This window comes from Chamaea fasciata, unplaced genomic scaffold (genome assembly GCF_029207755.1).
Source record: "Chamaea fasciata isolate MVZ Bird 193981 ecotype frontalis unplaced genomic scaffold, bChaFas1.0.hap1 SCAF_3, whole genome shotgun sequence".
NCBI classification, from domain to species: Eukaryota; Metazoa; Chordata; class Aves; order Passeriformes; family Sylviidae; genus Chamaea; species Chamaea fasciata.
Genome location: NW_027094088.1, coordinates 108504350 through 108530226, shown reverse-complemented (window position 1 = coordinate 108530226; position 25877 = coordinate 108504350). Strand labels below are relative to the sequence as shown.

General features: G+C 45.2%; 3 protein-coding genes across 7 annotated transcripts in view; 2 read left to right on the top strand and 1 right to left on the bottom strand.

The window, feature by feature from the left end:
- Positions 1–4432, bottom strand: part of CYP39A1 (cytochrome P450 family 39 subfamily A member 1) — a 28553-nt gene extending 24121 nt beyond the window's left edge. The window contains exons 1-3 of one of the 5 annotated variants that reach the window (XM_066180041.1): positions 4266–4432; positions 3671–3860; positions 1751–1911 (exon numbers count right to left, since the gene is read on the bottom strand). Coding sequence is in view for 2 of the 5 variants with exons in the window: in XM_066180040.1 (XP_066036137.1) it covers positions 7–183 (177 nt within the window). In the remaining 3 variants the exon portion in view is untranslated. Of the gene's footprint in view, positions 1–6; positions 528–1750; positions 1912–3670; positions 3861–4265 lie in introns of those variants that run through there. The other 4 variants (XM_066180043.1, XM_066180042.1, XM_066180040.1 and 1 more) reach the window with 4 other exon arrangements.
- An 8-nt stretch (positions 4433–4440) lies between these two features.
- On the top strand, positions 4441–12269 carry SLC25A27 (solute carrier family 25 member 27). The gene is made up of 9 exons (XM_066180045.1): positions 4441–4646; positions 6128–6319; positions 7119–7203; positions 7834–7956; positions 8675–8787; positions 9445–9529; positions 10117–10209; positions 10571–10673; positions 11091–12269. Exons 1-9 carry the CDS (start codon positions 4544–4546, stop codon positions 11160–11162), a joined length of 969 nt encoding a protein of 322 aa, XP_066036142.1. The 5' UTR covers positions 4441–4543; the 3' UTR covers positions 11163–12269.
- A 2361-nt stretch (positions 12270–14630) lies between these two features.
- TDRD6 (tudor domain containing 6) lies at positions 14631–25782 on the top strand. Its single transcript, XM_066180030.1, has 5 exons — positions 14631–21240; positions 21682–21800; positions 22913–23002; positions 23433–23490; positions 24909–25782. The coding sequence occupies exons 1-5, from the start codon at positions 14631–14633 to the stop codon at positions 24920–24922; spliced, it is 6891 nt and encodes a 2296-aa protein (XP_066036127.1). The 3' UTR covers positions 24923–25782.
- Positions 25783–25877: the final 95 nt, after the last annotated feature.

The window sequence follows — 25877 nt, the reverse complement described above, 5'->3', positions numbered from 1 at the left end:
CATTACCTTGTTTCTGGCTTGCTCTATAAACTCCAGAGGAGCTTTCCCGAACTGAAACGCAGCTCCAAACCAAGGGATCCAGCTCCTGATGCAAGGAGGGGAGCTCGGGTTTCTCGGCTGGAACAAAAGAGCCTTGACAATGAGGAGCCCCAGGAGGACTGCCAAGAGCAGAGCGAGATCCATTTTGCCGCTCCGCCGCCTGTCCCAGGCGCAGCAGCTGCTCCGCCCGCCGCGGCCCCGGCACGGCCGCGCTGGCCGCGCTCCGAGCTCATCGCCAATTCCCGCTCTGCCCAGCCCTGCCGGCCCAGCACTGCCGCGGGACGTCAAAAGCACTGAGCAGCGCAGGGCGCAAGCCCTTGTTCTGGAAAAGGCAAAGCCAGTTTTGCGCTGTTCTGGGATGAGGATCAACTCTGCTGCTTGCAAAACGTAGATGTTGCTGTGGCAAATCCTTGGACTTTGCACCAGTTGCTGGAAGGCCACCCGGGCAGCCAGGGACACGGCCAGGGACACTGGCAAAGCAGTGCAGAGCCTAATTCAATTTAAAACAAAACAAAACAAAAAGAAACCAACCGGGTTTTTTGTAGTATTGAGATTACAAAGCAGAGAGCCTGTGATTTGCAGACATTTAACTTGCTGAAAGTCAGATGGCAAGGAATTTCTGCAGGCATCACCTGAAGCAGAAATCTTAAGAATGGAATCTCTCACCTGTCTGAGATATCTCATTAAAGGCTAGATATGTGTCCAGTGTTTGAGGAGCAGAGAAACGCTTCTGAGGTTGAACTGACAATTCAAAACCTGCTGGTCACCTCAATTATATCAGTGCTACGTCAGAAGACAAGGTTTCAGAGAGGTCAGATTAGTTTCTTTGCATGTGTGAAAGTGGCACATCAAAATTACTTACAGAATACATTAGGTATAAAAAAACCCTAGGAAGTGCTGTCAGAATCTACCCCTGCACACCGCCAGCAGGTTGAAGAGAACACAAAACCATGAGGAGTAGCTGACAGACCAGATGAGTGTGCTGCCACTCAGGCGGACCTCAGAAGACTGGAAAACAGGCAGACAGGGACTTATCTCAAAATCAGAGGAATAACTGCTTGGGAGGGACCTCAAGGATCCCCTGGTCCAGCTTTTCCTGGGGAAAAACAAAACAGAACAAACAAACAAAAAAGCAGCAAAAAAAAAAAAACCCCAACAAAAACAAGTGACTTCATGAAGTTCAGCAAAATGCCAAGTTCTGCCCCTGGGAAGGAACAACACCACGCACCAGTACAGGCTGAGGGGGCACCTGGGTGGACAGGAACTTTGCAGATCTGGAGTCCTGGTGGACACCACGTTGAACATGAGATGGACCTTTGCACTCAGGGTCACCCTGGACTGCATCAGGCAAAGTGCTGCCAGCAGACTGAGGAAGGTGATCCTCTGCCAAGAGTGAAGTGCCAAAAAGGGGCTGGAGCATCTGTCGTTTGAGGAGAGACTGAGGCAGATGGGACAGCTCAGTCTGGAGAAGAGAAGGCTCAGGGGGTTCTTCTCAGTGTGTATGAACACCTGAAGGGAGGGTGCAAAGAGGATGACGCCAGGCTCTTTTTGGGTGGGATGCCCAGTGAAAGGGCAAGAGGCAGTGGGCATAAACAAACACAGATACAAGTACGGTTTAACTCCCTTCCTATAGAGGAATAGGTGCACAAACAGGAACCTTTGTACCTGTGCAGGCAGGCAGTAGAGTAAAAGGAGCACAGCAGAAATATACCTGATAGTAGGAGATTAGGAGCTGTGAAAACCAGGTGTATGTTCTTCATTAAACAGTCATTCTGAAATACCTTGGGATGTTCTATGTTGGTTGTAGGTGCAGAAGAACAAGCTCACATACATCAGCTGTGACAAATAGGGTGTTGATCTTCATTTTGCAAACTGTCAAGGAGAAACAGATAAATCACTGTTAAATGTGGTATTCCTACACTTCTGTCTTTAGCTATCACAGCTCTTTATATGTTTATTTCTTGGTTTTATTCTATCCATTAAGTTATTTCTTTTCCTATAAAGGAGTAAAGTGATAAGAGAGCTAAAGGCCTTGTAATATTGCAGAAAATGCATATTTTCATTATATGCATGGTATGTTTTCATTAACTGAGTTGTGAGTTTAAAGTGATCTATGTGTACAGGTAAGACAAGCCCTCAAGCCTCTGTGAAGACATTCATTAAAGGCTTTTGTGTTTGTTTTGGCCTTTTTTGTTTGTTTATTTTGTTTAGGTTGTACTTTTAGGGCATGATTTGGTGAAGGACATGAGATGCAAGGCACTGTTGTGAGGAGGACACAACAAGTATGATGGCGCAACAGTCACTGCCAAGCTTTCCTCAGGCTGGGCAGTGGTTAATGTTCAGTGCATTTTCCAAGAGAACCAATCTTGGAAAATTGGTTTTCCAAGCAGAAGCACAGGCGAGGGCACTGGGCAGTCCAGCTGCCTTTCTCCAGCAGCACACAGCTGTCCCAGACCCTGCTGCACTGCTTCCACCCCATCTGAAGTCCACACTCCCTCCCTGCATATGCAGCCTTTGGTCAAACTGGCTTGGGACAGAAAAAAAAAACAAACTCCACCTCACTGAGAACTTAAATAAATGAATAGGAAGGGTGCTCTATGCTGGTGCTGTCTGTCTCAGGATTCGGGGGTATAGGAACTCCAGGGGTTTGATGGCTCTCCATGACTACTGGCCCTTCTCCACACATCACAGAGCTGTCCATGCAAGCATCCACCTCAAGACAGGCTCATTTCAAACATCCTGTGGGAGGAGAATATTCCTCTTCACAGCCATCCTCCAATCATCTGGTTTAAAAAAGAACCTATTTCTTCAGGCTAAAAATGACCATGGAGAGCTGCTCCTTGCGTAGGATGCTGCAATGCTATGAGGTTTACTTTAAGGAGGGATCTGGCTGTTGTTTCCCACTCCCTATAGCATGGTCATAGAGAAAACAGAATGAGATTACCCAGAGATGTACAGCTAAAGGATGGTTGTGAAACCCTCATCCTGGGAGGTTTTCAGGGGACCCAACAAGACCTTGGGCAAGCTGATGTAGCGCCGAAGCCCTCCCTGCTGTGACAGAGGACTGTAGGATGACTGCAGGTGAACTCTGAAGGTCCTCTCTGCCCCACATTACGAGTTGATGAGACACAGGCTGATAGTGTGGCACAAGCTGACCCAAATCCCCTCAAAGTGCCACAGTAGATGGCATGAACTGTCTAGAAACAGGCTCTGAACCACTCATACTTTCCATGCAGCCAGGCACGTTTGCATTAAATTGCAATATGCCCTCTCCCCATTTTTAACCAGGATTTTGTCAGGAGTTTGTTTTATCCCTGCATGAATTCTAATCCCAAGAAGTATCCAATTTAATACCAATTACTGGTGACCAATGAGACAGATTCATCCAACTTCAATTGAATATTTCACCTGCAGTGCTCCCTTATTCTGTCTGAATTATTTTGAAAGGGACCCCACACCAAAGCTTTAGGCAGTCAGACAGAGATGTGGGGGAGGTGTTCTGGGAGAAGTTTCTGTGACCAAAAAAATCCTCCAGTCAGCATGAGGATTACTGACTAATGGCTAATGATTAACTTAGGGATTCAGCTGAGCCTTAATAAGAAATTAAAAGCTTCTCTTGAACAGCACATACCTTAACCTGTTTTTTTGTGGTTTTTTTGTTGTTGTTGTTGTTTTGTTTTTGGGGTTTCTTTCTTTCTTTCTTTCTTTCTTTCTTTCTTTCTTTCTTTCTTTCTTTCTTTCTTTCTTTCTTTCTTTCTTTCTTTCTTTCTTTCTTTCTTTCTTTCTTTCTTTCTTTCAATATAATGAGAACCTAAATAGATCTACAATAATTTAAGAGAAATTAGGACTGGCACACAACAGGACGTCAGCATTCAGCCAGGAAAAGCTTTAAACTTTTTACTTTAAGGCCTCTGAGAAGCGATCAATTTCTGCCATCCCAGGCTTGCTGGGATCCCTGTTCAAACTGCAGTGCTGCGTGCCTAATCCGCAGCCCCAGCTCGGCACGTAGCTGTTGCTAATGCAGCTCTTACTAAACCAGATCTGAATCAATTCATCCCTCCCGGATGCAGCAGCTTGACACGGGAACAGAGTTTGGGGCTCCCCAAGCACTGCTGCCTAAAACAGCACCTCGCAAAGCAAACAGACCCCACGCGTAATCTTGAGCCCTCATGAATGACTACTCTTTTTAATGTGCATAATGGACCAAACGGTGCGTGTGTCTGTACCTGCAGCGCCGATTTCCGGGCACAGACCAGCCTCGGTGATAAACTACATTTCCCAGGAGCCTGTTGCGCCGGAGTCTCTTGTGTCACTGCAGAAGGACCTTCCAGCTCTGCAGAGCCACTCGGGCTGCTGCAGTTCCCGGTGCTGGCACTGGAGAAACATGACCTTCAGCATCTTGTCTGCTAAACCACTCCGAGCTGATCTGCGCTAAGGCCCGCTCTTGCTGCAGCCACACACCGGGCAGGGTGGCTGGTTAGCCTCGGTTCATGTGAGATGCTAGATGTCACCTGCAGAAGAAGAGAGGAGCTTACCTCTTCCAGAGAGATGGCCTCGAGCCAGCAAATTCGCTCTGTCAGCCTGTGCAGCGGCTGTGGCAGAACTAGGTACAACCCGCCGTGGTTTTTCGAGAGGGAAGGGGGTCAAATTTACTTACGGGGGGCAGGGGGAATATCAGTCCCCGGATGCCTCATTCTTCAGTGTTCTGCTCCAGAAAATCTGCCTTTCACTGTGCTAGCTGTGGCTTTTCCATAATCTAAGCCTTGCAAGTGTTTTCTGCCACCTGACCGTGGCCAGAGGGAGGGTTTTTCAGGATGAAATCTTTGCCTCGGAGACCGAAGGGCTGCAGTCATTAACTCAGTGCAGTTGTGACTAATTTAAGCTTTGCACTGGCTGGGTTTCCAGAAAAAGACTAAAAGAGGCAGGCAGATCTGTTGCCTAAGTTACTAGCAAGGCCTTATTCCTTCAGGAATTTCCTTGTCATAGTTAATGAAGGTTAATCAAAGAAAACTCGACTCCTAAGTTTCTGGTCACAGTGGAGATGCCTATAAAAATGGAGTTGGAAAACTGCTTGGTGAACCATGGAATAGAAGCCCACTGTAGTGTAGCACTGCTTTGTGACCAAGTAACTTATTTTGAATATTTTTCAGCATGTTCTTTATAATTTCTACAGGCTCTTACAAGCAAGTCAGTTACACTACTCTAAGGGTTTGTAACTTCTCAATCTTTCGTAATATTTAAACATGGATACCAAACTTAATGCACAAATAGACTATAAACCTGCTGAAGCTTTGAGCAGTGACTGCCTTCCCATGGCACCTGAGTCCTACTTGGAAAGGACCCTGGTGTGTCACAGAGGTATTGAAACAAATACAAACCCTGCTCCTGGCCCCAGGCTGGGAAGGTCCATCACTAGGCACTCCTGGCCTGGAATGAAATGAGGGACACAAATATGTGTCCATGCTATTTTAGGAGCAGCCCTGGGAAGCTGAGATCAACTTGAATCTCCTTCACTTGCCACCATTTATTTCAGTGAGAGAAAAAACAGGCTAGACATGATTTTTGTGCCTGTATAAGGAAAGCAAGCATGCTTTAGGGTGGTTTGTAGGACAGATATGTAGGTAAGTTTGTAGATGAGCCTGAATGTGTGTCTGCATTATGATGACCTCTGTGGGGTTGTTCCTGACCATAACATGTGCTGACACTGTGCTGGACAGAATTGGAGAGACCACATAATCGATTGAGAGATGTGACTGGTCTGTATTCAGGGGGAGTAACTGGAATAGGATTTTTAATTCCAAATCCCTCAGAAGATACATATATTGCATTACAAATCTGCAGAACTAAATATGGACAGGAATGTCATTTAGTTACTTGTGCCTAGAGCCATTTTTAACAGACCTGGATGAAAACTCTCCTTTTCTCCAGTGATCTCCCGGACCCTGTTGGCTACGGCCCCTGCTCGCTGCTGGTGCCTGCCCAGCCCCTTGGGCGCTGGCAGGGCGTTGTGGTGGAGCTGTTCCCGGCACGGGAGGTCTCCCCGCAGCCGCACTCGTATTCACGTGTGTTCCCGGCCCTTTGTCCTCAGTGACATTTCCCCTGGATCTCACGAAAACTCGGCTGCAGATCCAAGGTGAAGCTGCCGTGCGCCGCGATGGAGCCGCGGCCGGGCAGGCGGTCCCGTACCGCGGGATGCTGCGCACGGCGGCCGGAATCGCGCAGGAGGAGGGGGTATGGAAGCTCTGGCAAGGAGCCACGCCAGCCGTCTACCGCCACATAGGTGAATATCTGCTCGTGATGGGACACGATGGGGTCCTGCCTTTTGTGGCCAAACCTTTTAGAGTGAGCTTCCCATATTTTCTTGTATTTTAAATATATCTGTGAGGACTTCTCAGTCTAGCCTGCAATCCCACTTTGAAATATACGAGATTCCAGATGGATAGTGTCTCTTCCTTCCCTTTTTCAGTTCTTCATGGCCTTATTCTGGTTTCTGGGAAAACAACATGTAAGTTCTCTGTCATCTTTGCAGGAAGGTCTTGTTCAGGAAGTTCAGACACTCATGAGTTCTCAGGACAATAAATGTCTCAAATGTGAGGGAAGTGAGGACAGATTAGGAAAGAAGATGGGAAAAAAATGAGGTTGCAAGCACAAGGGGAAAATACAAGTGGTTAAAAGAAATGCATTAGAGGTTTGGCCACAAATGACAGCTTGCTGTGCTTTACTTGGAAATATGGTGACAGCAGCAAACCTCAAAAGCACTTGTGGGGGTTTTGTGCTTGGCATCAGCCCAGAAGGAAGTGATGCAGTCCCATCTCCTTAGGGTGCAGGCAAAGCTGTGCTGCCTCCTGGCAGACCTGTGGCTCAGCCAGAGAGATTTTTTGATGCTAAAACACCCTGGCTCTCCCACTGACACCAGGCAAACCCCTCACTTTCCCCATTCTGATCACAAACATGAGCGCAGTGATCAGCTGACCCAGGCGAGCTCTGGGGTGTCATAAACCAAGGTCTTGATGTCTCTCTCACTGTAACCTCCAGAAATGGCAGACCCAAGAATTGTCTCCTGCTTTTGTTTTCCACAGTGTACACTGGTGTTCGGATGGTTACTTACGAACATCTCCGTGACTCCATGCTTGGCAGAGTGGAGGATGAAAGCTTCCCTCTCTGGTAATGTTGCATATTCATGTATATTTATTGCTTGCTTGGGGATTGTCCTTACTGTAGGAGTCCTACAGCCAAACCTTAGGTCCAAAATGTATCTGGTTTTAGAATGGGATTGATAAAATCTACTACAAAATACTTGTCATGCCTAATGCTACAGGAAGGGGGACCTATGGATAATACTGAAATTTCTGATTTTACTAAAATAAATAGACCCATAAAATTACCACAACTCATCTAGTACCAGTAGGAGAGAAAGAAAAGTTTTATATATCAACAAGCAGTTTGGAATTTCAGGTGGGCATTCTCTTATAATCCATGGAGCATCATCCTTTACTTCTGTACTTTGCCTTTAAACCTTAAGCAAAGAGCATTACATAACCTTGTTTGGTTCCCCCCACCCCCCCACCCCCCCGGTAAGTTTTAACCCTTTTTGAAAATTTACAGAAATATTACTGACTACTTTAACAACCTGTAGCCACCACAATTATTACCTTCACTTTGGCTGTTAAAATATGGAATAACCATTTACACTTGTTCCGCCTAGGTTGTGCTGCTGAACTCTTCAGCCTCAAGCACTGTGACTCGCTAAGATTTTCAGTGTATTCTGGAGCACAATTTTTCTCCATTTGGCAGGAAATCTGTGGTTGGAGGCATGTCTGCAGGTGCCATCGGACAGTTTTTTGCCAGCCCAACTGATCTGGTGAAGGTGCAGATGCAGATGGAGGGAAAAAGGAAGTTGGAAGGAAAACCGTTACGGTTGGTTCCTCTCAGAGCTCGTGTTTTTTTCCCTGTTACTGGTCACTCTTTGGCCTGGGGTGTGGTTCTCTGTGTTTTCTGCCACCCCTTCTCCTCAGCTGCTCTGTGCCCTTTTACAGGGAGAGCACCCCATGGCTCTGGGCAGTGCAGAGGGTGAGGGGAGGGAGGGAAATCAAGACCTTCTCCTTATTCAATTTATACTCATCTTCTTTTTTCTGATTTATTGGTCCCAGGGACCACAAACCCATCTTCTGTGCTGCAGCACATTCATGCCAACACTGTACCATGAGAAGGGAAGGATGCTTTCTGAAGATGGAAGAAAGCATGAGGGAAATGGCTCGTGCAGGATGCACAGCCACAAGGAAGGCTGGCACACAGGCAGGGCTTGGGACTCTCCTGCAAATACCAGGACATGCTGCTCTTTGCATCCCAAACTGCTGCCATCATTTGGTGTCACGTACATTCAGTATTGTAACCCAGTGTGGGATCTAAGAGTTGTCTGCTGTTAGAGACCAGATCACTGCTTTGCCAGGCAACTGGTATCTCTGGTAAAATGCTGTGGCATGAAAGCCAAAGACAGATCCAAAAATGGATCTGGAGGGCCAGATCCTTGCAGGTGTAAATTCCTAATCTCACATGAGGACCTGGTGCAGCAAAGTACTGGAACATGCAAATATTTCACTGGGCTATCTACCCACAAGTTGCATCTTGATTTCAGGTTTCGGGGCGTGCACCATGCATTTCTGAAGATCCTGTCTGAAGGAGGAGTAAGGGGACTTTGGGCTGGATGGGTACCAAATGTCCAGAGAGCTGCTCTGGTGAATATGGGAGGTAAATTGAATAACTTGGCCTGCAGCACTTAAGGCCTCACCAAAGCTTTAAGAAAAAGGAGTTTAACTGCTCCCTTTGTCTTAGTGTCTTGATTACCTACGCTGGGGCCTCATTTAGTGCACCCTGCAGGTGACTGTCTCTGCCTTGTGAACCTGTGTTTTGGTCCTGTGGAAATAAAATGGCTTAAAAGCAACAGTTTTTAACTGAGTTTAAGGAAAAGTGAGCCAGGACTTGAAGGGCTCCCATGGCCAGCAAAGCCGGGACCTTACCAACCTCAACTCAGTGCCCAGGTGAGGTGAGCAGGGCAGAGCCAGCAAAGACAACCAGGCTTCCCCAAGATCCAGATCCATAGGGAAGTGCATGGTGATGAGGCAGGTCTGAGGCCAAGCCAGGAAGCTGATGAGACAGGCAACAGGGCTAGTGAGGGGTCACCCAGACACAGCTCAGCATCATCTCTAAGGTAAATCAGAGCAGGTGGGAGCAGAAAGGACAATGTACTCGCATGTCTAAAGACAGGACTCAGGTGCCACAGCCCTCATTAAAAACTGGGGGCAGAGTGCCAGCTGTGCCGAAGGCAGGAGCCGCAACGGAAATGAATATTCTGTGTCGTGAACAGCACCATTCATTCCTGACACTTTCTCATTATCCTCTTTACAGATCTGACCACTTACGACTCAGTGAAACAGTTTTTGCTTCTGAACACAACACTTGTGGACAATAGTGTGACTCACAGTGTTAGCAGGTGCTGTATTCTCCAACTACCCCTTTTCACTGTGGAGCATTTCCAGCCTTGCTGTCTTCATCTGTCTCTCTGTGCCAGCATAAGACCCCATTATTTGATTTTGATACTGCTGATGAAATGCAACTTTAGAATCATAATTTTCCTGAGAGAACATCACTTTATAGAAGACACAAGAGAAAGGATGCAACTATTGCTACAAAACTACCCTCACTAGAAGTGCCTTGTTGGTGCATTTAAACACCTTTGCTCTAATCTGTGGGAGCACAGTGATACAACTTCTGCACAACATCCTCTTTTACTCTCTTAAACGATGAGAAAAATCTACTTTTTATAAACAATATTGTGAATTGCCTATTGTGGATCCTTCATCCCTGACTCAGAACTGCACACAGAGGTGAGGGCAGCTGGCACTGGGAGGACATGTAAGCAAGAGCAGTACTAGCAAGCCTCCCAAAACAAGTTCATGAGTTATTACTCATGATTCGATGATAACTGTTTTTACATATATTATAAGAACTGGAATCAAGATGCTGAAATTTTTATGATACATCTTGGTTTCTTCCTTAAGTATCTGTTGCTGTTGGCAGTGCCTGCTCCGGGCTGGTAGCAGCTGTTCTGGGAACTCCTGCTGACGTGGTCAAAACCCGGATAATGAACCAACCAAGAGATAAGCAGGGAAGGTATGGACACTTCAGAGACTGACTTTTCAGCAGCACATTGAAACCATGGGTCTCACTGATTTCACTGGGAGTGAAGTGCTAAGTTGATAATTTGCTCATCATCTTTCTGGTGATGATTTTACTGATTTAGTAAATCAGTAAAACTGATTTTACTGATTTAGTCTGAGAGGTGTTGTTGTGATGGCCACCTAAATGTAATCAGTGGATTTCAGTTCTGGATTAGACTCCAAGGAGCTTACAGAAGCACTATGGCTTATAGAAAAATATCAGCTACAAATTATTTTTTATGAGGAGGATGGGCTTTTTTTTAAATCGTGTATTTGTAATCCTAACATTGTTTGTTCTCCTTGCACATTGCTAGAGGTCTGCTCTATAAATCTTCCATGAACTGCTTGATTCAAACTGTCCAGGGTGAAGGGTTTATGTCTCTGTACAAAGGCTTTATACCAACTTGGATGCGAATGGTACGTGCTTTTTAACTCTCTTTACAAGAACAATCAGCATTAAAATGTGAGGGCTGTGGATGTAGCCCTAACCCTATGTATTATTACAATTTCTGTGTGAAAGACACAATCATAGAATTGTAGATTGGTTTAGGTTCAAGAGACTTTAAAGACCATCTCATTCCAAACCCTCTGCCATGGGCAGGGATGCCTTCCACTTGCTCAGAGCCCCATCCAACCTGGCCTTGAACACTTCCAGGGATGGGGAGTTCACAGCCTCTCTGAGCAGACAGAGGCTTGGGAACCTCTCTGGGAACCAGAGCAATATGAGACTGAACTTGAGAATATGATTTTTAAGAGGAGATAGTTTAATCTAATGGGCTTATTTATTGGGTTACTTTTGTTTCAAGCCTCTAACTTTAGTGTTTGCTTTCACAGGCACCTTGGTCACTGGTATTCTGGCTTACATACGAGCAAATCAGAAGGATGTGTGGAGTTACTTCTTTTTAAAACCTTCAGTATTCACAGAAGAGAGAAGACTCAAAAAGCTGAATTCTCATTTCACAACGTAGTAGGATCACACGTGTAGCTTGTTGCTCCAAATCTAGTCCTTACTGGTTGGGAGCAGTCATGACTTAAGGATACTATTTGACTGTCAGACTGGTACATGAGATTTATATAATCCACAGGATAAAATTGTCACAATAATAGTCCAGCTACCAGCCAGTATCAGCGTTCTGAACCAACAAAAAGGAATAAAAAAAATTCTACCAAGCAAATAGAACATAATACTGTCTGTTTGTTTGGTTATGGAGATGGTTTCTATTGCTAAAAGACAAGAGCAGGTTGATCAATGCACTGAAAAAGTTCTGTGGCTAAGCATCTATAAAATTATTTGGGAATTTTTGTTGTTAAGTGCATTTGCACACAGATAAAGAACTACCTCTCATTAGTTTGATGCGTCAGCAAACCAAGCCTGTAGTGCTAGATATTGAAAAAGATAAAAGCAGTTTACCTGTGTTCAAATCTGCTTTGCACAAAAAGTGGAAGGGTTTGTGTTCCTCTTACTTCCCAGAGACTGCCTGACCTTTCCACTCAGTCTTTTGAGTAAGATCATGATTGAAATGCATTCCTGTTCCCAGAAAATCAAAAGCCTAGTTTCCTCTGCAATGCTCAGAGGACTCAGGATACTCCATAGGACCAAACTGAACTACTTGTCCCATGACAATCTCAATGCTGATGTGGCAGACTGGGTCATTTTCCATGGAAATGTGCACTCTGCCCACTTTAAATCTTGATGGAAATACAATGTTCTCTCCAATAATGCAAAACATTTGAACAGGAGTGATTTATTTATTTTTAAACCTAAAGCCTTCCAGATTTCATGGAGAAGGAGACTAGTGCTGTTTGTCACTAGGTTCATCTTTGGCAATCAAGAGTCAAAAATGCATCATTAAAAGCAGCCATGGGTAGATAAAACAAAGCTGGCTTTGATTTAGTAATATCTAGTAATTGAATTTATGTAGAAAACTTGGCTCTTTGAATAAATACCCAGGATTTCTTCTGGTCTTTGCAAGCAGTGTCTCCAGTTTGCCATCTTCTCACTGAACACAGTTTGAGTGTCTTCTTGGCTTGCACTGGTACTTTTTGATTGTATTGTAGTTCATTTGTGGCTGTATGCATTTGGGGGTGCACTTCCAGCTTGGAAAACATTATTCTCACCATTTTTAGGGAGTCACAGAGTCACAGAATGGGGCAGGTTGGAAGGGACCACAGTGGCTTATCTGGTCCCGCCTCCCTACTCAAGCAGGGTCAACCCAGAGCACAGGATTGCACCCAGGCAGTTCTGGAATATCTCCAGTGAGGGAGACTGGACGCTCCATTCCAGGTCTCGGTCACTGCACAGTACAGTTCTTCCTCATATTCAGGGAATGTGCATCAGTCTGAAGGTTTTGTTCAGAAATCCTGGTATTTTTCTAGCTGTCATCCTGAGAAACTAATCCAAGTTCTTTCTGTCCTGTACTCCAGCACTAGCAGTGACAAACCAGCAAAGCTTCTGCTTCAGTTACATTGCCAGCACTCCCACCTGCCATCCTGTTACCCTGATAACCTGGTGATGGATACACAGTTTTATTTTTCCCGTGAGACAGAACAAGTACTTTTATCACACAGTCATAGAACGGTTTGGATTGGAAGGGACCTCAAAGATCAGTTCCAACACCCTGCCATGGGGGATTCCACTAGACCAGGTTACTCCAAGCTCCGTCCAACCTGGCCTTTGACAATTCCAGGGATTGGGAATCCAAAGCTTCTCTGGGCAACCTATTCCTGTGTCTCACCACCCTCACAGTAAAGATTTCTTCCTAATAGCCAATCTAAACCTGCTCTCTTTCAGTTTGAAGCTGTTCCCCTTTGTCCTGTCTCTCCAGGCCCTTGTTAAAAGTCTCTCTCCATCTTTCTTATCAGCTGTCTTCAGGTACTGGAAGGGCACAGTTAGGTCACCCTGAAGGTTCTCCAGGCCGAACAATCCCAACTCTCTCAGTCTTTCCACAAAGGACAGTTGTTCAACCTCTCTTATCATCATAACCAGTATATTAATTATAAGTAGTGTGTAAAACCACTTTCAGCATGCATTTTTCAAAGCTGCCATAAGCTACTTTTATGGGCACACAGCTTGGGAGAATCACTGAAACTCTTTAAGTTTTGATAGAATAACCTTGATATACTTCAACAACAAAGCCTGAAAAATAAGAGGTCTATTGGTGAAATGGGATACAAGGAGTGCACAATTTATGGACCACAAGGACATCTTGCGAAAAACAGCAGACAAAAAAGAGACTAACGAAGACTCAGTTTGTGTGGTGGAAAGTCCCTACCTGGGAAAAATATAATAAAAGGACTGAAAAATATAGACTAATTTTGCATGAGAAGTGAGAAATCAATATCCAGTAGAAGACAGAATACTAATTAATGAAAGAGAATTCTGTTATTTAGAACTAGTGAATATTAATTCGTTTACTAAAAGTACATATAAATAAACGTAAAAGTTCTATATCTGCATCTGTGTAGAGGCCAGGATTTTGTCTGCCCCACACACACCCACATTCACACACTTCCCTCCTGGCCACGAATAAAGTAATGCCTGACTCCCTCACACTAAAAAGACAGCACTAGAGGAGCTTATTTATCCCAATGATTTCCGAGGATTTTGGTAACACCAGCATCACTCAGCTTGGTGTCACTTGCGAACTTGCCGAGGGTGCACTCCAACCCTTCACCTATGCAATTAATGACAACACTAAATAATATTGGTCCCAATACGGACCCTTGAGGAAGAGGTCAAAATAATAATAAAAAAAAGCCTCGTAAAAATCTTGTCGTGAAAAACTCCTTTAACTTTTAGTGTATCTCTCTCTTTGGGTGTGAATTACTAACGATTCCTGACCGGCGCCTGGTGCGAGCACACTGTCCTCACGCCGCGCCCCGCCCTCACGCCACCGCTGGCCAATAGCCGCCAAGCTCCGCTCGCTTGTCCCGCCCCCGTCGCCGCTCTGACCAATGGGAGCTAAGCGGGCTCGGCGCTCATTCCCTTCACGCCGCCCCCGCCGTCCCGCCACCATCCATCCGGCGTGGAGCGCTCCACCGTGGGCGAGGGCAGCTCCGCCGGGCTCGGCCCTAAGCCCCGCGGAGCCCCGGCCATAATTCCGTAACCCTCCTCTTCCTGGCGCCTCCGCGCAAGTCTTAGCGTAGCAGGGGCAGCCCCATGTATCACCCCGCTTACCCCTCCTTTTCACCCTTCCCTTCGCGCCGCCCTCCACCCCACCGAGAGGATTAAAATGGTCTCGGCCGCTGGGGCAGCCGCTAACGGCTCCCCGTGGGTCACGTGGGCGGCGCGTGTTCTATATGAGGCCGAGGGGCGAAGGGCGGGGCGTTCATTCGCCTCGTGCGGGGGCCGGTGGCGGGCGAGGTGGCTTCGCGATGAGCTCCGGGCCGGGGTCCCTCGGCCGCGGCGATACAGTCACCCTGCGGGTCCGCGCCGTGGGGCTGTGCCCCAAGGTGCCCATCCTGTGGCTGTGGGGGCTGCTGGGTGAACGTAAGGCTGACTATGCCCTCCTCTACCGCGAGATCCAGGCGGCGGTCGGGCCGCACCTGGCGGCCCGCCCAGAGCCCAGCGGGCCGGGAACTAGCGGGACTAGGCTGTGCCCGGGGGAGCTGGCACTGGTGGAGGTGTTGGGTGTGTGGTACCGCTGCTGTGTGGTGAGCTGTAGTGCCCAGGGGTACCGTGTCTTCCTGCTGGATGAGGGGTATGTGATGACCACATCTGCCTGTTACCTGGCACGGGGCTGCTCAGAGCTGTTCCAGCTGCCTCCAGAGGTGCTGGGCTGTGTTGTGGCCAATGTCATGCCCTCCCACAGTCATGGGGGGACAGCGAGTGGGGATTCAGCAGTGCCCAAGTGGACCACAGAGGCGATGGAGTTCCTCAGCTTCCTGCATGGCAAGGAGGTGTCTGGTGTGGTGCAGGAGGTGATAACACCACAGCTTATCGTGCTCGAGCTGCCCCAGCTCGTGGCTCAGATGCGGCAGCTGAGCCTGGCCAGATGTGTCTCTCCCAGCTGCTTCTGCCAGATGCTCCGGTGCTGCCTGCCTTTTGCCCAGTTGAAGAAGCAGCTCTGTCAAGAGCCTCCAGTGTGTTCCCTTGGAGCTTTTGCAGTTCCGGAGCTTGTCAATGCCTTGCTCTCATACCCGCCTCTGTCACCTGCCTTGGATTATTACTACCCTCAGCTTCAGGTGGGTGTGACAGAGCCTGTCATAGTGACCCATGTCTCTGACCCACACCACATTTACTGCCAGTTGCAGTGCCTGTCACAGGAGATCTGTTGCCTTTCTGATACCATGTGCCATGCTTATGACCGGTGGGAGCAGGACTTACTGCCCAAAGTGGGCTCACCCTGTGCTGCTCGTGGGATGGATGGCCGGTGGTACCGTGCCATTCTGCTGGAGCTCATTGCTGGGGAGCAGGACCAGCATGCAGCTGTCGTGATCTTTGTGGACTATGGCAAGAAGGAGACTGTGACCAGAGCTGACCTGCGCCATTTGCCTGCCCAGTGTTTTCGCATGCCTGTGGTCACTTACACGTGTGCTCTTCAGGGCGTTTCGGATGGGGGCTGTGGCTGGTCCCCGTTGCAGGTTGATTTGCTGAAAGCATTGGTGCTCAGTAGAGGAGTGAGTGCTCACATCAAAGCCTTTAACTCCTTTGAGTATCTCTATTATGTGACCCTCTATGGGGAAAACGGTGTCGATTTGAACCATCTTTTTGGGTCTCAGGCTTGCTGCCTGGTCACCAGTCATGTGAGCCAAACTGAGGCTCATGAGCAGCTGGAAGAAGAGGAGTCCTTAGCTGAAGAATTGGAATTGCCGCCAGAAACACCTCCTGTTCTAACACACAGAGATTTGGCTGCTGTAGCTGGTGTGCATCTGAAGTCCTGGACATTGTACAGCGCACAGGTCTCCCACGTCCGACACCCGTCTGAGTTCTGGCTGCAACTCCATGAGTATTACCAGCTCTTCAGGCAGCTGAGGCAGTGCATGTGGAATTTTTATTCCCATTCCACGAAGCTAGATGGTGCTGGGTGGGACCCACAGCCTGGATCCCTTTGTTGTGCCAGTGGGAATGAGGGTGTCTTTTATCGAGCAGTGGTCAACAGGGTCCTGGACACTGGGGTGGAAATACACCTGGTGGACAGAGGCAGCACAGAAACTGTGGATCTGTGTGCTGTGAGGGAGCTGCTTCCTCGGTTCAGGGAGCTCCCTGCTTTAGCTCTGAAGTGTTGTTTGGCAGGTGTCTCCCCTCCAAGAGGGAGCTGGAGTGAAGCTTCTGTGTCTGCATTCAGGGAGATGGTACTGAACAAGGAGTTAAAAGTTTGGTTTTTGAATGTGCAGGGTGACAAATACATGGTTGAAATTTTTGACCAGTCCCAGTTAGGAGAGGAAAGAGTAAGTAAACTCATGGCCCAGGGGGGTTATGCTAAATACCAGAGGTATGAAATACCCAAGACTTACCAGAAATCAGATAAGTCTGTGACACAGGCCTCTCCCCTAGTGTGTGCTGCAGAGGAAAGCCAAATAAATGCAGAGAAGAGGCTCAGAGAAGAAAGTGATCTGAAGAGCAGTGATAGCATACTTGATTCTCACAGGGGTGTGATGGTCAGAGAGAGCCCTATTGCAGCCATTCACAATTCTAAAAGTAGTGAATCTCTTCTTTCTCGATACTATCAGGGTAAAGAAAATCTGCACACCTCTTTGAGACAGAACTATGTGGAAATTAAGCCAGGCTCCTCCTGTGGAGGTCACCTAGAAGTGGGAAGTACAGTTAATGTTATTTTGTCGTATGTTGAGAATCCTAGTTGTTTTTGGTGCCAATTAAGTAGAAATTGCAATGACCTTGAAGAACTAATGGATGAAATTCAGGAGCATTGCAAGAATTCATCCCAGCCACATGTTTGGCCAAATCCTGTGTGTTTAGCCCAGTACTCAGAGGATAAAAAATGGTACAGGGCTTTAATAGTTAGTGAAGGAGTTTGTGCAGAAAAAGTAGAAGTCATCTATGTTGACTATGGCAACAGAGAGCAGGTGTGTCTAACGAAGCTCCGTGCAATTAATGAACGCTTCCTCAGATTAGAGGCTCAGGCATTCAGGTGCAGCCTTTACAACTTAATACAACCCAATGGTCAGAATCCTTTTGCTTGGGATGAAGAAGCAGTTCAGGCTTTTCATCAGTTTGTTGTTGATTCATCATCTGACCTTGACCTGAAATGTACAATCTTTGCATTGGCTTCTATAAATAGGGACCTGTTTAACATTGTAGATTTAATCACACCTTTTCAGAGTGCTTGCCAGTTTCTCACCAAGAGAGGTGTAGCCAGACGTTTATTTCCCCAAAAGCATCTGGAATCTTTGGTCCAGCTTCACTCTTTCTTTTACTCTAGTCATGATATCAAAATTGGGAGTGAGGAGGACGTTTATATTACACATGTTGAGAATCCATGGACATTTTACTGCCAACTTGAAAGGTGTGCAGATACCTTGGCACAGCTGGCTGATGACATCAGTTGCCTGAGTGAGAGACTGACCAGCACAGGAACCTTGGGGAAGTCTGGAACCCTGTGTCTAGCAAGGTACTCTGACAGTCAGTGGTATAGGGGAGTAATTATAGAAAGACAACCTAAGGCTAAAGTCTTCTTTGTGGATTTTGGGAACACAGAGACAATAGAGACAGATGATCTGCTTATTTTGCCCAGTGATGCTTCTGATATCTTGCTTGTGCCGATGCAAGCTGTAAAGTGTGCTGTGTCTGATGTAGCATCTGTTTCCAAAGAAGCTGCAACGTGGTTTAAGGAAGCTGTCCTAGAAAGGAGATTAAAAGCAATAGTGGTAGCAAAGGACTCTGATAATACACTGCTGGTTGAGTTGTTTGATAAAAAGACTCAAATTAATACAAAACTGAAACAGCTAAGCCTAAACAGTACAGGACTGTGTAGTCATGTCCACAATGAGACTTCGTGCTCTAGAAATACAGATGTGAATGAGAGGGATGAGACTTTAAATGCAGGTAGGCCTCTTGAAAGAAAAAAATGTCAACCTGAAGCCCAGCAAGAACAAGGGAGCAAAAGACACTTTAAAGAAGTTGTAAACATTTTCCAGCACTCTATGAAGGCAGATAGGGCAGCTGGATTACTAGAACCTGATGCGATGCTTAGCAGTAAGGAGGATGCTGTTATATTGAATAAAGCAGGGGAGGAGTCTCTGCTTTTTTCCCAGAAGGGTAAACTGTCAGATACTGAATCTCATGCTGAAGGCAGGTGTATAATGCTTAAAAATGCATCTGATCTACCACCACAGAAGATAGTGCCAGCTCTTAAAACCTTAGTGTATGTGTCTTACATCAGTGACCCACAGGATTTTTATGTTCAACTAGGGAGTGATGAGGTTCAGCTTAACAACGTTTTGGAAAGTTTAAACAATGGGAAATCAGTGAAGGACCCTTGTGGACAGCTTTTCCAAGCAGGAGATTTAATCAGTGCTGTTTATTCAGAAGACGGCCTGTGGTATCGAGCTGTAGTAAAAGAGAAGACTTCCAACGATTCAATACGGGTGCATTATATTGATTATGGTGATACTTCTGTGATTAGTGTTGATCAAGCACGCAGGCTCCCTAAGAACCTGTCATCTATTCCAGCAATGAGCATTCACTGCTTTCTAGGTGGACTCAAATGCAAAAAAAGTGCAGACTGGACAGAGAAAGCAGTGTTTTACTTCACCAAAAGAACAAGTGAAATCCTGCTGTCGTGTGAATTTGTAAAGAAGGTTGAGGATAAATGGGAAGTTATTCTCAGTGACCATCAAGGTGTAATAACAGTGGATTTAGCTGATAAAGAGCTTTCAAGTAGAGAAAGACTTTCCTCAAGAAAAAAAATTGATAAAGGAGAGAACCGTGACATGATCACTGGCTGTGAGCCTTTGCCTCCTCAGGTACAAAATGAGATTTCCTGTGTAAGTGATTGTAAATCCTTTCGCTGGAAATTTCCAGAGGCAGGTCAGACTTTAAAAATTTATGTCACAGTGGTAAATAGTCCAGGATACTTCTGGTGTCACCGTGCTGATACCAAAGACGTGAGCTACATTGAGAAAAAAATAGAGGAAGCTGAAAAGCTTGGACTAAGCTCGCTGAACAATGTCAAGTCTTCTATGAAAAGTGGTGATACTTGTCTAGCAAAATACAGTCAAGATGGGTGGTTCTACAGAGCTCAGATCAGCAGTGTGTATGATGGCAGTGTAGTGGTTAGACACGTGGATTACGGAAGTGAGGAAAGCGTCAGCCTGGAGATGATCCGACAGATGCCATGTGAACTGCTCAGAGTACCTGGGCAAGCATTTGCTTGCTGTCTGTCAGGTTTCAGTCCCTCAGATGGCTCATGGCTTAATGAAGCAAGTAAGAAGTTTTATGATATGACTGAAAACCTTGTATTAGAAGCTGAAGTAATAGAAATTCGGGAAAATAAAGATTTTGAAATCCCTCTGTGTGTTGTCAAGCTGGAAGCTTCTGGCAAAAGTATTAATGAAGAGATGAAGCCTTTTTGGAAGGCTAATAAAGAAACTGGTGGCAGTGCTTTCTCAAACCTTTGCAAGCCCCTAAAGGAAAGCAGAAGTTCAAACAGCAATTTGGGTCTTTGTCTCAACAAAGCAACCACTGCTGTTAGTGGATTAGCTCAGGAAGGAAGTGAAAGTGCTTTATTTCGTTCTGATCCTTACCTGGGTGTAACTTCTGAGTGCTCAGAAACTACAGAAGCAAATGTGTCAGCGGGAGCTGCCTGTGGGAAGGCTGATGATGGATATGAACTAGGAGAGCATGAGAACAGTTTTGACAAAGAGATACCTCTGTCTGAAGGTGACAGTGGTAACAGTATGCTACTGCAACCAGTGAGAACCTGCAGCCCTCATATTGTGGGGAATGGAATAAAAGCTGCAGAACAAGACCTGTCTGAAATTCTATTTGGAGAGGAGGCTGAGCTGAAAGCAGAAGTGACAGCCCGTGTTCCAGCAGCCAGCCTTTTCCTAGGAAAAGAACAAGAATTGCAGAGGTTGCCAGTGTTCCAGGCACAGCCATCTGCAAGCAATGGAACTGAGACATTAGGGAAACTGGATCCGTTAGAAATGCACTTACCATGTGAGGGACTAAACGAGCCCTTACAGCAGCTAGAGGGAGTTTTCCAAAAGTTCCCTGCTGAAGAAGGAACAAAGGAAGAACTGGAAGCTAAGTCTCTTGAAATGCAGGCAGCGTCAGGCAGTGAAGCAAGAGAGACAGTGTTGGAGCAGGGATTGCTGGAGCTGCCAGATGTGAGGGATGAGACAGGGCACTTGACAGCTCTGAACTGTCTTGAAATTTTTCCATTACTTGATAAGAAAGAAAACCTGCTGCTTTCAGTTACTGGTACGTCTGCTGACAGAGAGAAGTCAGTAGAGCTGATTCCATCCAATGTTCAGCCTTCTTTGGGAGAGAAGACCAAGAAACTGCAAGTGAATTTGTCTGGAATTCATGAAGAAGAAGCTATACTAGATGATTGGATGGAAGCAAACCCTCCTTCTCTCATGTTGTCATCATCTTGTGGTAGATCTGAGAAAGAACTGCACCAGAAGATGCATGACAAGCAGTCAATGCTAGGAGCCAAATTTGAGCCCTTTCTGGGACTGGTGCTGCCTAATATTGAGCCTCCTCAGGGCGATGGGGAGGAGGACTTGTTAAGGCTGGAACATGCTGTGCTACAGAGTTTTGCGAATAGTGAAAATCAGTTTTCATTTCTTTTAAAAGACTCAGTGAATCTAAAGCCTGTTTTCACTATGAAATCATGTGACTCTAAAGTTGAGAAACATAAGGGGTGGCAGAAGAAGAAAGAAGACTGTGTGGAAGAATGGATGGAACAAGACTTGACTGATTCATTTAAAAAGAGGGGAAATCAGTGTGTTCAGTCTTTAGGCTGTCAGCCTGGGGAAGATGAAAAGCAAAATGAGAACTTGGCTCACTGCAGTGCAGGTAAAGTATCTCTTTTTAATGAGTTAAATAATCAAAATGTTGTGCACATTCAAACATAAGAATAGCTTTCTTGTAAAAAAAAAAATCTAACTTCTATGCCCTAATAAGATAATGTGTTAGTGTTAATGCTTTAGTGGTTTAAGGACGGCAGACCAAGTGTAGTATCTCATGGGTAATGTGACAGTCTGACAGCAACTAGTCTTACTTGGGCAGATTAATGATCTTGAGTGGAAATCCATTTCAGAACATGAAGCGCGTTTTCAAGACTGTTTGGGATGACAAATTTTTAGCTTTAAAATATCAAGTAGTTTAGAGGGTGTGGGGCAGCAGTGTTTGAGGCATCTGAGGGTTTTTTTGAGGGTTGATTTTTCTGGGGTTTTGTGAGTTTGTTGTATTTGTTTTTTTCGTCCTCCTTCATTGGTAAATTACCTTTTCTTGTAGCACACCATGACTGCCTTTATAATCTGAAGGGCTTTGCTGTTGGTTCCAAATGTGTGGTGTGGACTTCTCTCAAATGGTGTGATGCTCGCATTTTGGAGGTATCTGAGAAGGGTACCAAGGTAAGTGTGGTGTGAATACTCTTTCTGCATTCTTAAGATTTGGTCCTTCTTTGGTCCTTCTTCTTTGGTCCATCTGTAAACTCTGAATAAATATTTTTAATAAATCTGTTATAGAATTTAAGTATTTCAAAGGCTGATTCTAAATTTATAGACTAGAGATCAACAGCGGTGTCTCCTGTTGATGATACATGCCAAGACTTGATGTTCCTTTCACATCTTATTTTCTTCTATTGCCTGGGAATATTGAAGGATCTGGCTCCAGTTTGAAACACACATTTGTGTGTGATTCTGTCTGGCCTGCAAGTTAGTGTTCTGCAATGGAGCTGTACTACCATTAAATGTTCATGGAACTTGACGTTATTTTACTGGTGTTTCAAGGAGTTGGTGCTGGAGCAGTAGAAACTTGGAAAGAAACTCAAACTATACCGCAATTAATAATGAATCCACAACTGTTCCTGCTTCAGTGAAGTGTGTATTGCATTAGTGGTTGGTGGGAGTTAACTTTCACAGTAGAGAATAATGCAGTGCCTTGTTCTACTGCTGTTTAAGCTGGGGAATGAATGAGATGTGTTCCTTCAGTCCAGGGGGAGCATGTGTTCAGGTACACACTTGCATAGACATTATACTTACATAAAATGACCTCTAAGTTGAATGACCTCTAAGTTGTAACTTAAGGTTGTAAATCCAAAAGATCGTTACATGAAAGCATCCTTTTGGAAGACTGAATGTCTGAGATCATGGAAGCCAGCTCTTGTGCTGGTAGATCCCTTGGGTGTCCAAAACTAAGCTCAGCTGCATTCAGATGAGAGGCAGCATCAGGGATTATCATGTAGTGATATTCCTATTCATCAGCTTCCTTCTGGTTCTGATCTAGTAGGTGTTTTGCAGCCTTTTTCTCACTGTGCTTGGATTAGGAGCCTAGAAGAGCCTTGAGCAGCCTCAGTAACTACATTCAGGTTTTTTAGAGATCAACTTGTTCTTACTTGCAAGATACAGACTTCTCAACACCTTCTCAAAGGCACGGAGTCCTCAACTATGTTTTCCTACTGCTGTGTCTTATTTGTTAAGTGTATTGCTGCTGTGCTAGATCCACTTTGGTTCTGTCTGTACAGGTCCTGAACCTCTGCAGTGGCAATGAGGAGATTGTGCATCCTGAGAACGTCTGGAACAGAATTCCTGACCAGGCTCGCAGATCGTCTGAGGTTTGGCAGTGTGATAATGGACTGGGCAGGACAGGACTGGTTTTTAGAAAGGCTGCTAACTACTAAATCATGACAAATACTTCTATTATGGAGTAATGAGGGAAGAATAGTAAGGTTTTCACCAGTGTTCTTCATGAAGTACCCACCAGTGGATGAAAAACTTGTGTCTGGAACCCAGAGCTCAGGTCATGAGCCATGCTACTGGTGATGATAACAGCATGAATTTCCAGTTTTTTCTTCACATGCAGCCTTTGTATCAAAGTGAAAAGTGGGCAGAAGACTAATGTAGTGAATTGTAAGGGGAGGAGAACAATGGTAAATAGGAGCCCAGTAGTGCTGGTGTAAGAAGTTAGTCTAGTATTAAAGGAAGCACCTCAATGGAAGTCTTGGCAATAGTGCCAGCTTCCTAACAGGATCCCTTTTTGTGTAGGCATTAACCCCTGCAACAGAAAACTTGCAGTCCTTAGCAGAGGAGTCCTTACTTCAAGGTAAGTCTGTTTTAAGCCCCCCACATGGGTTGTGTACTCTGTGTTTGAATAGTTTCTAATTTTCTAGGAAATGCTTGATTTTAGAAAACACAGTTGAAACACTAATTTGAGCTTATGTAGTTGATACTGTGGTTGGGATTTTCTTGATAGCATTAGCTTATGTACTGTCAGTTTAAGGGTGACTACATGCGGTGAAAGCTGCTACTGTGTTTGGATTACAAACCAATTTAGTATTTACTTATTCATGTAATGGATTGAGCCTCATGGAACAGCTGGGGTAGTTCACCTGAGTTGGAGATTTTGGCTTGGTTTGAGCATTGCCATCAGCATGCTGTTCTTGGTCATGTTTCTGAGGCAAGGTGAGCAACTGCTTGGCAGACTCTGTTAAGCATTTAGTTTAGCATTTGAGTACCCCAGTCCCATAATCTATAAATCTAAAACCGTAAAAATACCATTTTAGTTTTTGTAAGGATAGTTTGTGAATAGTACACCTTTATTGTTACTTACAATTTTTGAAGTTTTACTGGTAAACACCTCTTCAGTGTACCAAATAAGTAGTACAGGGGTTTTTTGTTTATGTGCTATTTTTGTAATTATGGAATTGTAGAGCTGTTCCGGTTGAAAGGGACCTTTCCTGGTGGTGAAAGTAGGGCCAACTAGATCAGGTTGCTGAGTTCTGGAATCTGTCCACGAATGGAGAGCCCAAAACCTGTCTGGGCAGTTTGTTTCTGTGGTTGCTTGATGAAGACTAAACTGAGTTGAAATGGGGATAGCATTTGTGCTTTCAGGGATTAATTGGTAATTTTATTTCAGTATAACTACTGGTTTATGGGTAACAAATAAGGAAGCCTGCAACAGAAATCAGGTTGCCTGTTGAGCAAGAAAACAGGTAGTTAAAGAATTTGATAAAATGTTAAGATTTTCAATGTACAAACTCTTCCTCAATTGCATCACTCAAATGCAGGATTATTCATGATTTTGTGGCTTTTTTCTGTTCTTGAGCACTTTGCATGGAATTAGTGTATACACTCCCAGCACCAGCACAGGAAAGGTGAGTCAGGGTTATGCACCCATGTGTCACAGAACTGGAACCTGCTGCACATACTGCCACTGCCTGGAAAGGCAGTTTGAGTAAGAAGTACTCGGGGTGCAAAAACTCGTGCAGTGGTTTATGCCAAGCCCACTGAGAGATGGAGTAACTTGAACTCAAAAGTGAAATCTGGGAGCACTGCTGCTTCATCTTCTTGGGCACTTCTGCTGCTTTAGCTGTTTTATCTTTGTATAATAAGTGTTATCTTTTAACATGGTCTAGTAACAGTGGTATTTAGTCTGAAGCCCCGTAGAGCTGACTTTTGATTTTAATACCATTATACACATTTATAGAAACATCTTGATGGGTCTGTGTTTGTTCCCTATAGAAAAAGCGAAGTGACTGCAGTAGCAATTTAGCTGAAGATCCTCATGTCCTCCAGCAGTGCTGAAACCAAGTGACACGTTGACCACATGAAATTGAACAAGTGCCTGTGTATGGAATGTTCCCATGAAAAGGCGTTTGTGGGAACAAAAATACCAGCAGAGCATTGAGTGGCTTATTTTTTCTACCTGACTGACCAAATACCTGTCACTACTGAACTTCCCTGTAAAGGAATAGTGTGGGCAGACTGTTAATTTCAGTTTGTTTTCTTACAGCTGTTGTTGCTGGACTGTTATTGTTAGCTTGTTTCTCATAGCTGTACTTTCCTAAATAAGAATTTGGCATTTTTTACTGACTGGGGAGGTGCACTGACTTGTATGGAGTTCTTGGTGGGTGGTTCTTCAACAAACGTTTCTTTTGAGTTTCTGTATATGCTACTGTGTTGTACAGCACTGCTTTCTGATGTTTGCTTTTGGAAAAGTTGCATTGTTAAGTGTTTTTTTTTCCTCCTCCTCAAAAAAAAAAAAAAAATTGAGAGTATTTTTGGGGGTCGGGGTGGGGAGTTTTTTTCTCCATAGGGGAACATAGTTGTTTTGGGTTGAAGTCTTGCATTTGGTGCTGTTCTAAAGCAATAAAAGAAGCCGGAATAAAGCTTTGACTGGCATATACTGGCTTTGTTAATGTGATTTAATGACTTGTGTACGTTCCTGAGCAGAAGTCCAAATGCTGTGTGAGGGCTGTTCTGCAGTCACTGGCTGTGTTTTGACCCTAACCAGCTCTCTAGAGCACTGTGAGCTATGGTGAATGTTTTGAAACATTAGTTGCACTTGATTGAACTTGCAATTGTACTAATGAAAGATGAAGCTTTTCCTATAAATATGAAGAAGATTCAGTGGAATGATTTTGCTGCCACATGTGTGCAATGTGCTAAGGACATGACCTGCGGCTGTTTAAGGAGAATTCACCTTTTACT

Excerpts from the sequence above, each read along its gene's own strand:
- SLC25A27 (XM_066180045.1), top strand. The coding sequence starts at position 4,544 with ATGTCACCTGCAGAAGAAGAGAGGAGCTTACCTCTTCCAGAGAGATGG. Across the intron at positions 9,530-10,116 it reads GTGACTCACAGTGTTAGCAG|TGCCTGCTCCGGGCTGGTAG; the intron begins GTGCTGTATTCT and ends TGCTGTTGGCAG. Across the intron at positions 10,674-11,090 it reads TACCAACTTGGATGCGAATG|GCACCTTGGTCACTGGTATT; the intron begins GTACGTGCTTTT and ends TTGCTTTCACAG.
- TDRD6 (XM_066180030.1), top strand. The coding sequence starts at position 14,631 with ATGAGCTCCGGGCCGGGGTCCCTCGGCCGCGGCGATACAGTCACCCTG. Across the intron at positions 21,241-21,681 it reads CTTGGCTCACTGCAGTGCAG|CACACCATGACTGCCTTTAT; the intron begins GTAAAGTATCTC and ends CTTTTCTTGTAG. Across the intron at positions 23,003-23,432 it reads AGGCTCGCAGATCGTCTGAG|GCATTAACCCCTGCAACAGA; the intron begins GTTTGGCAGTGT and ends CTTTTTGTGTAG.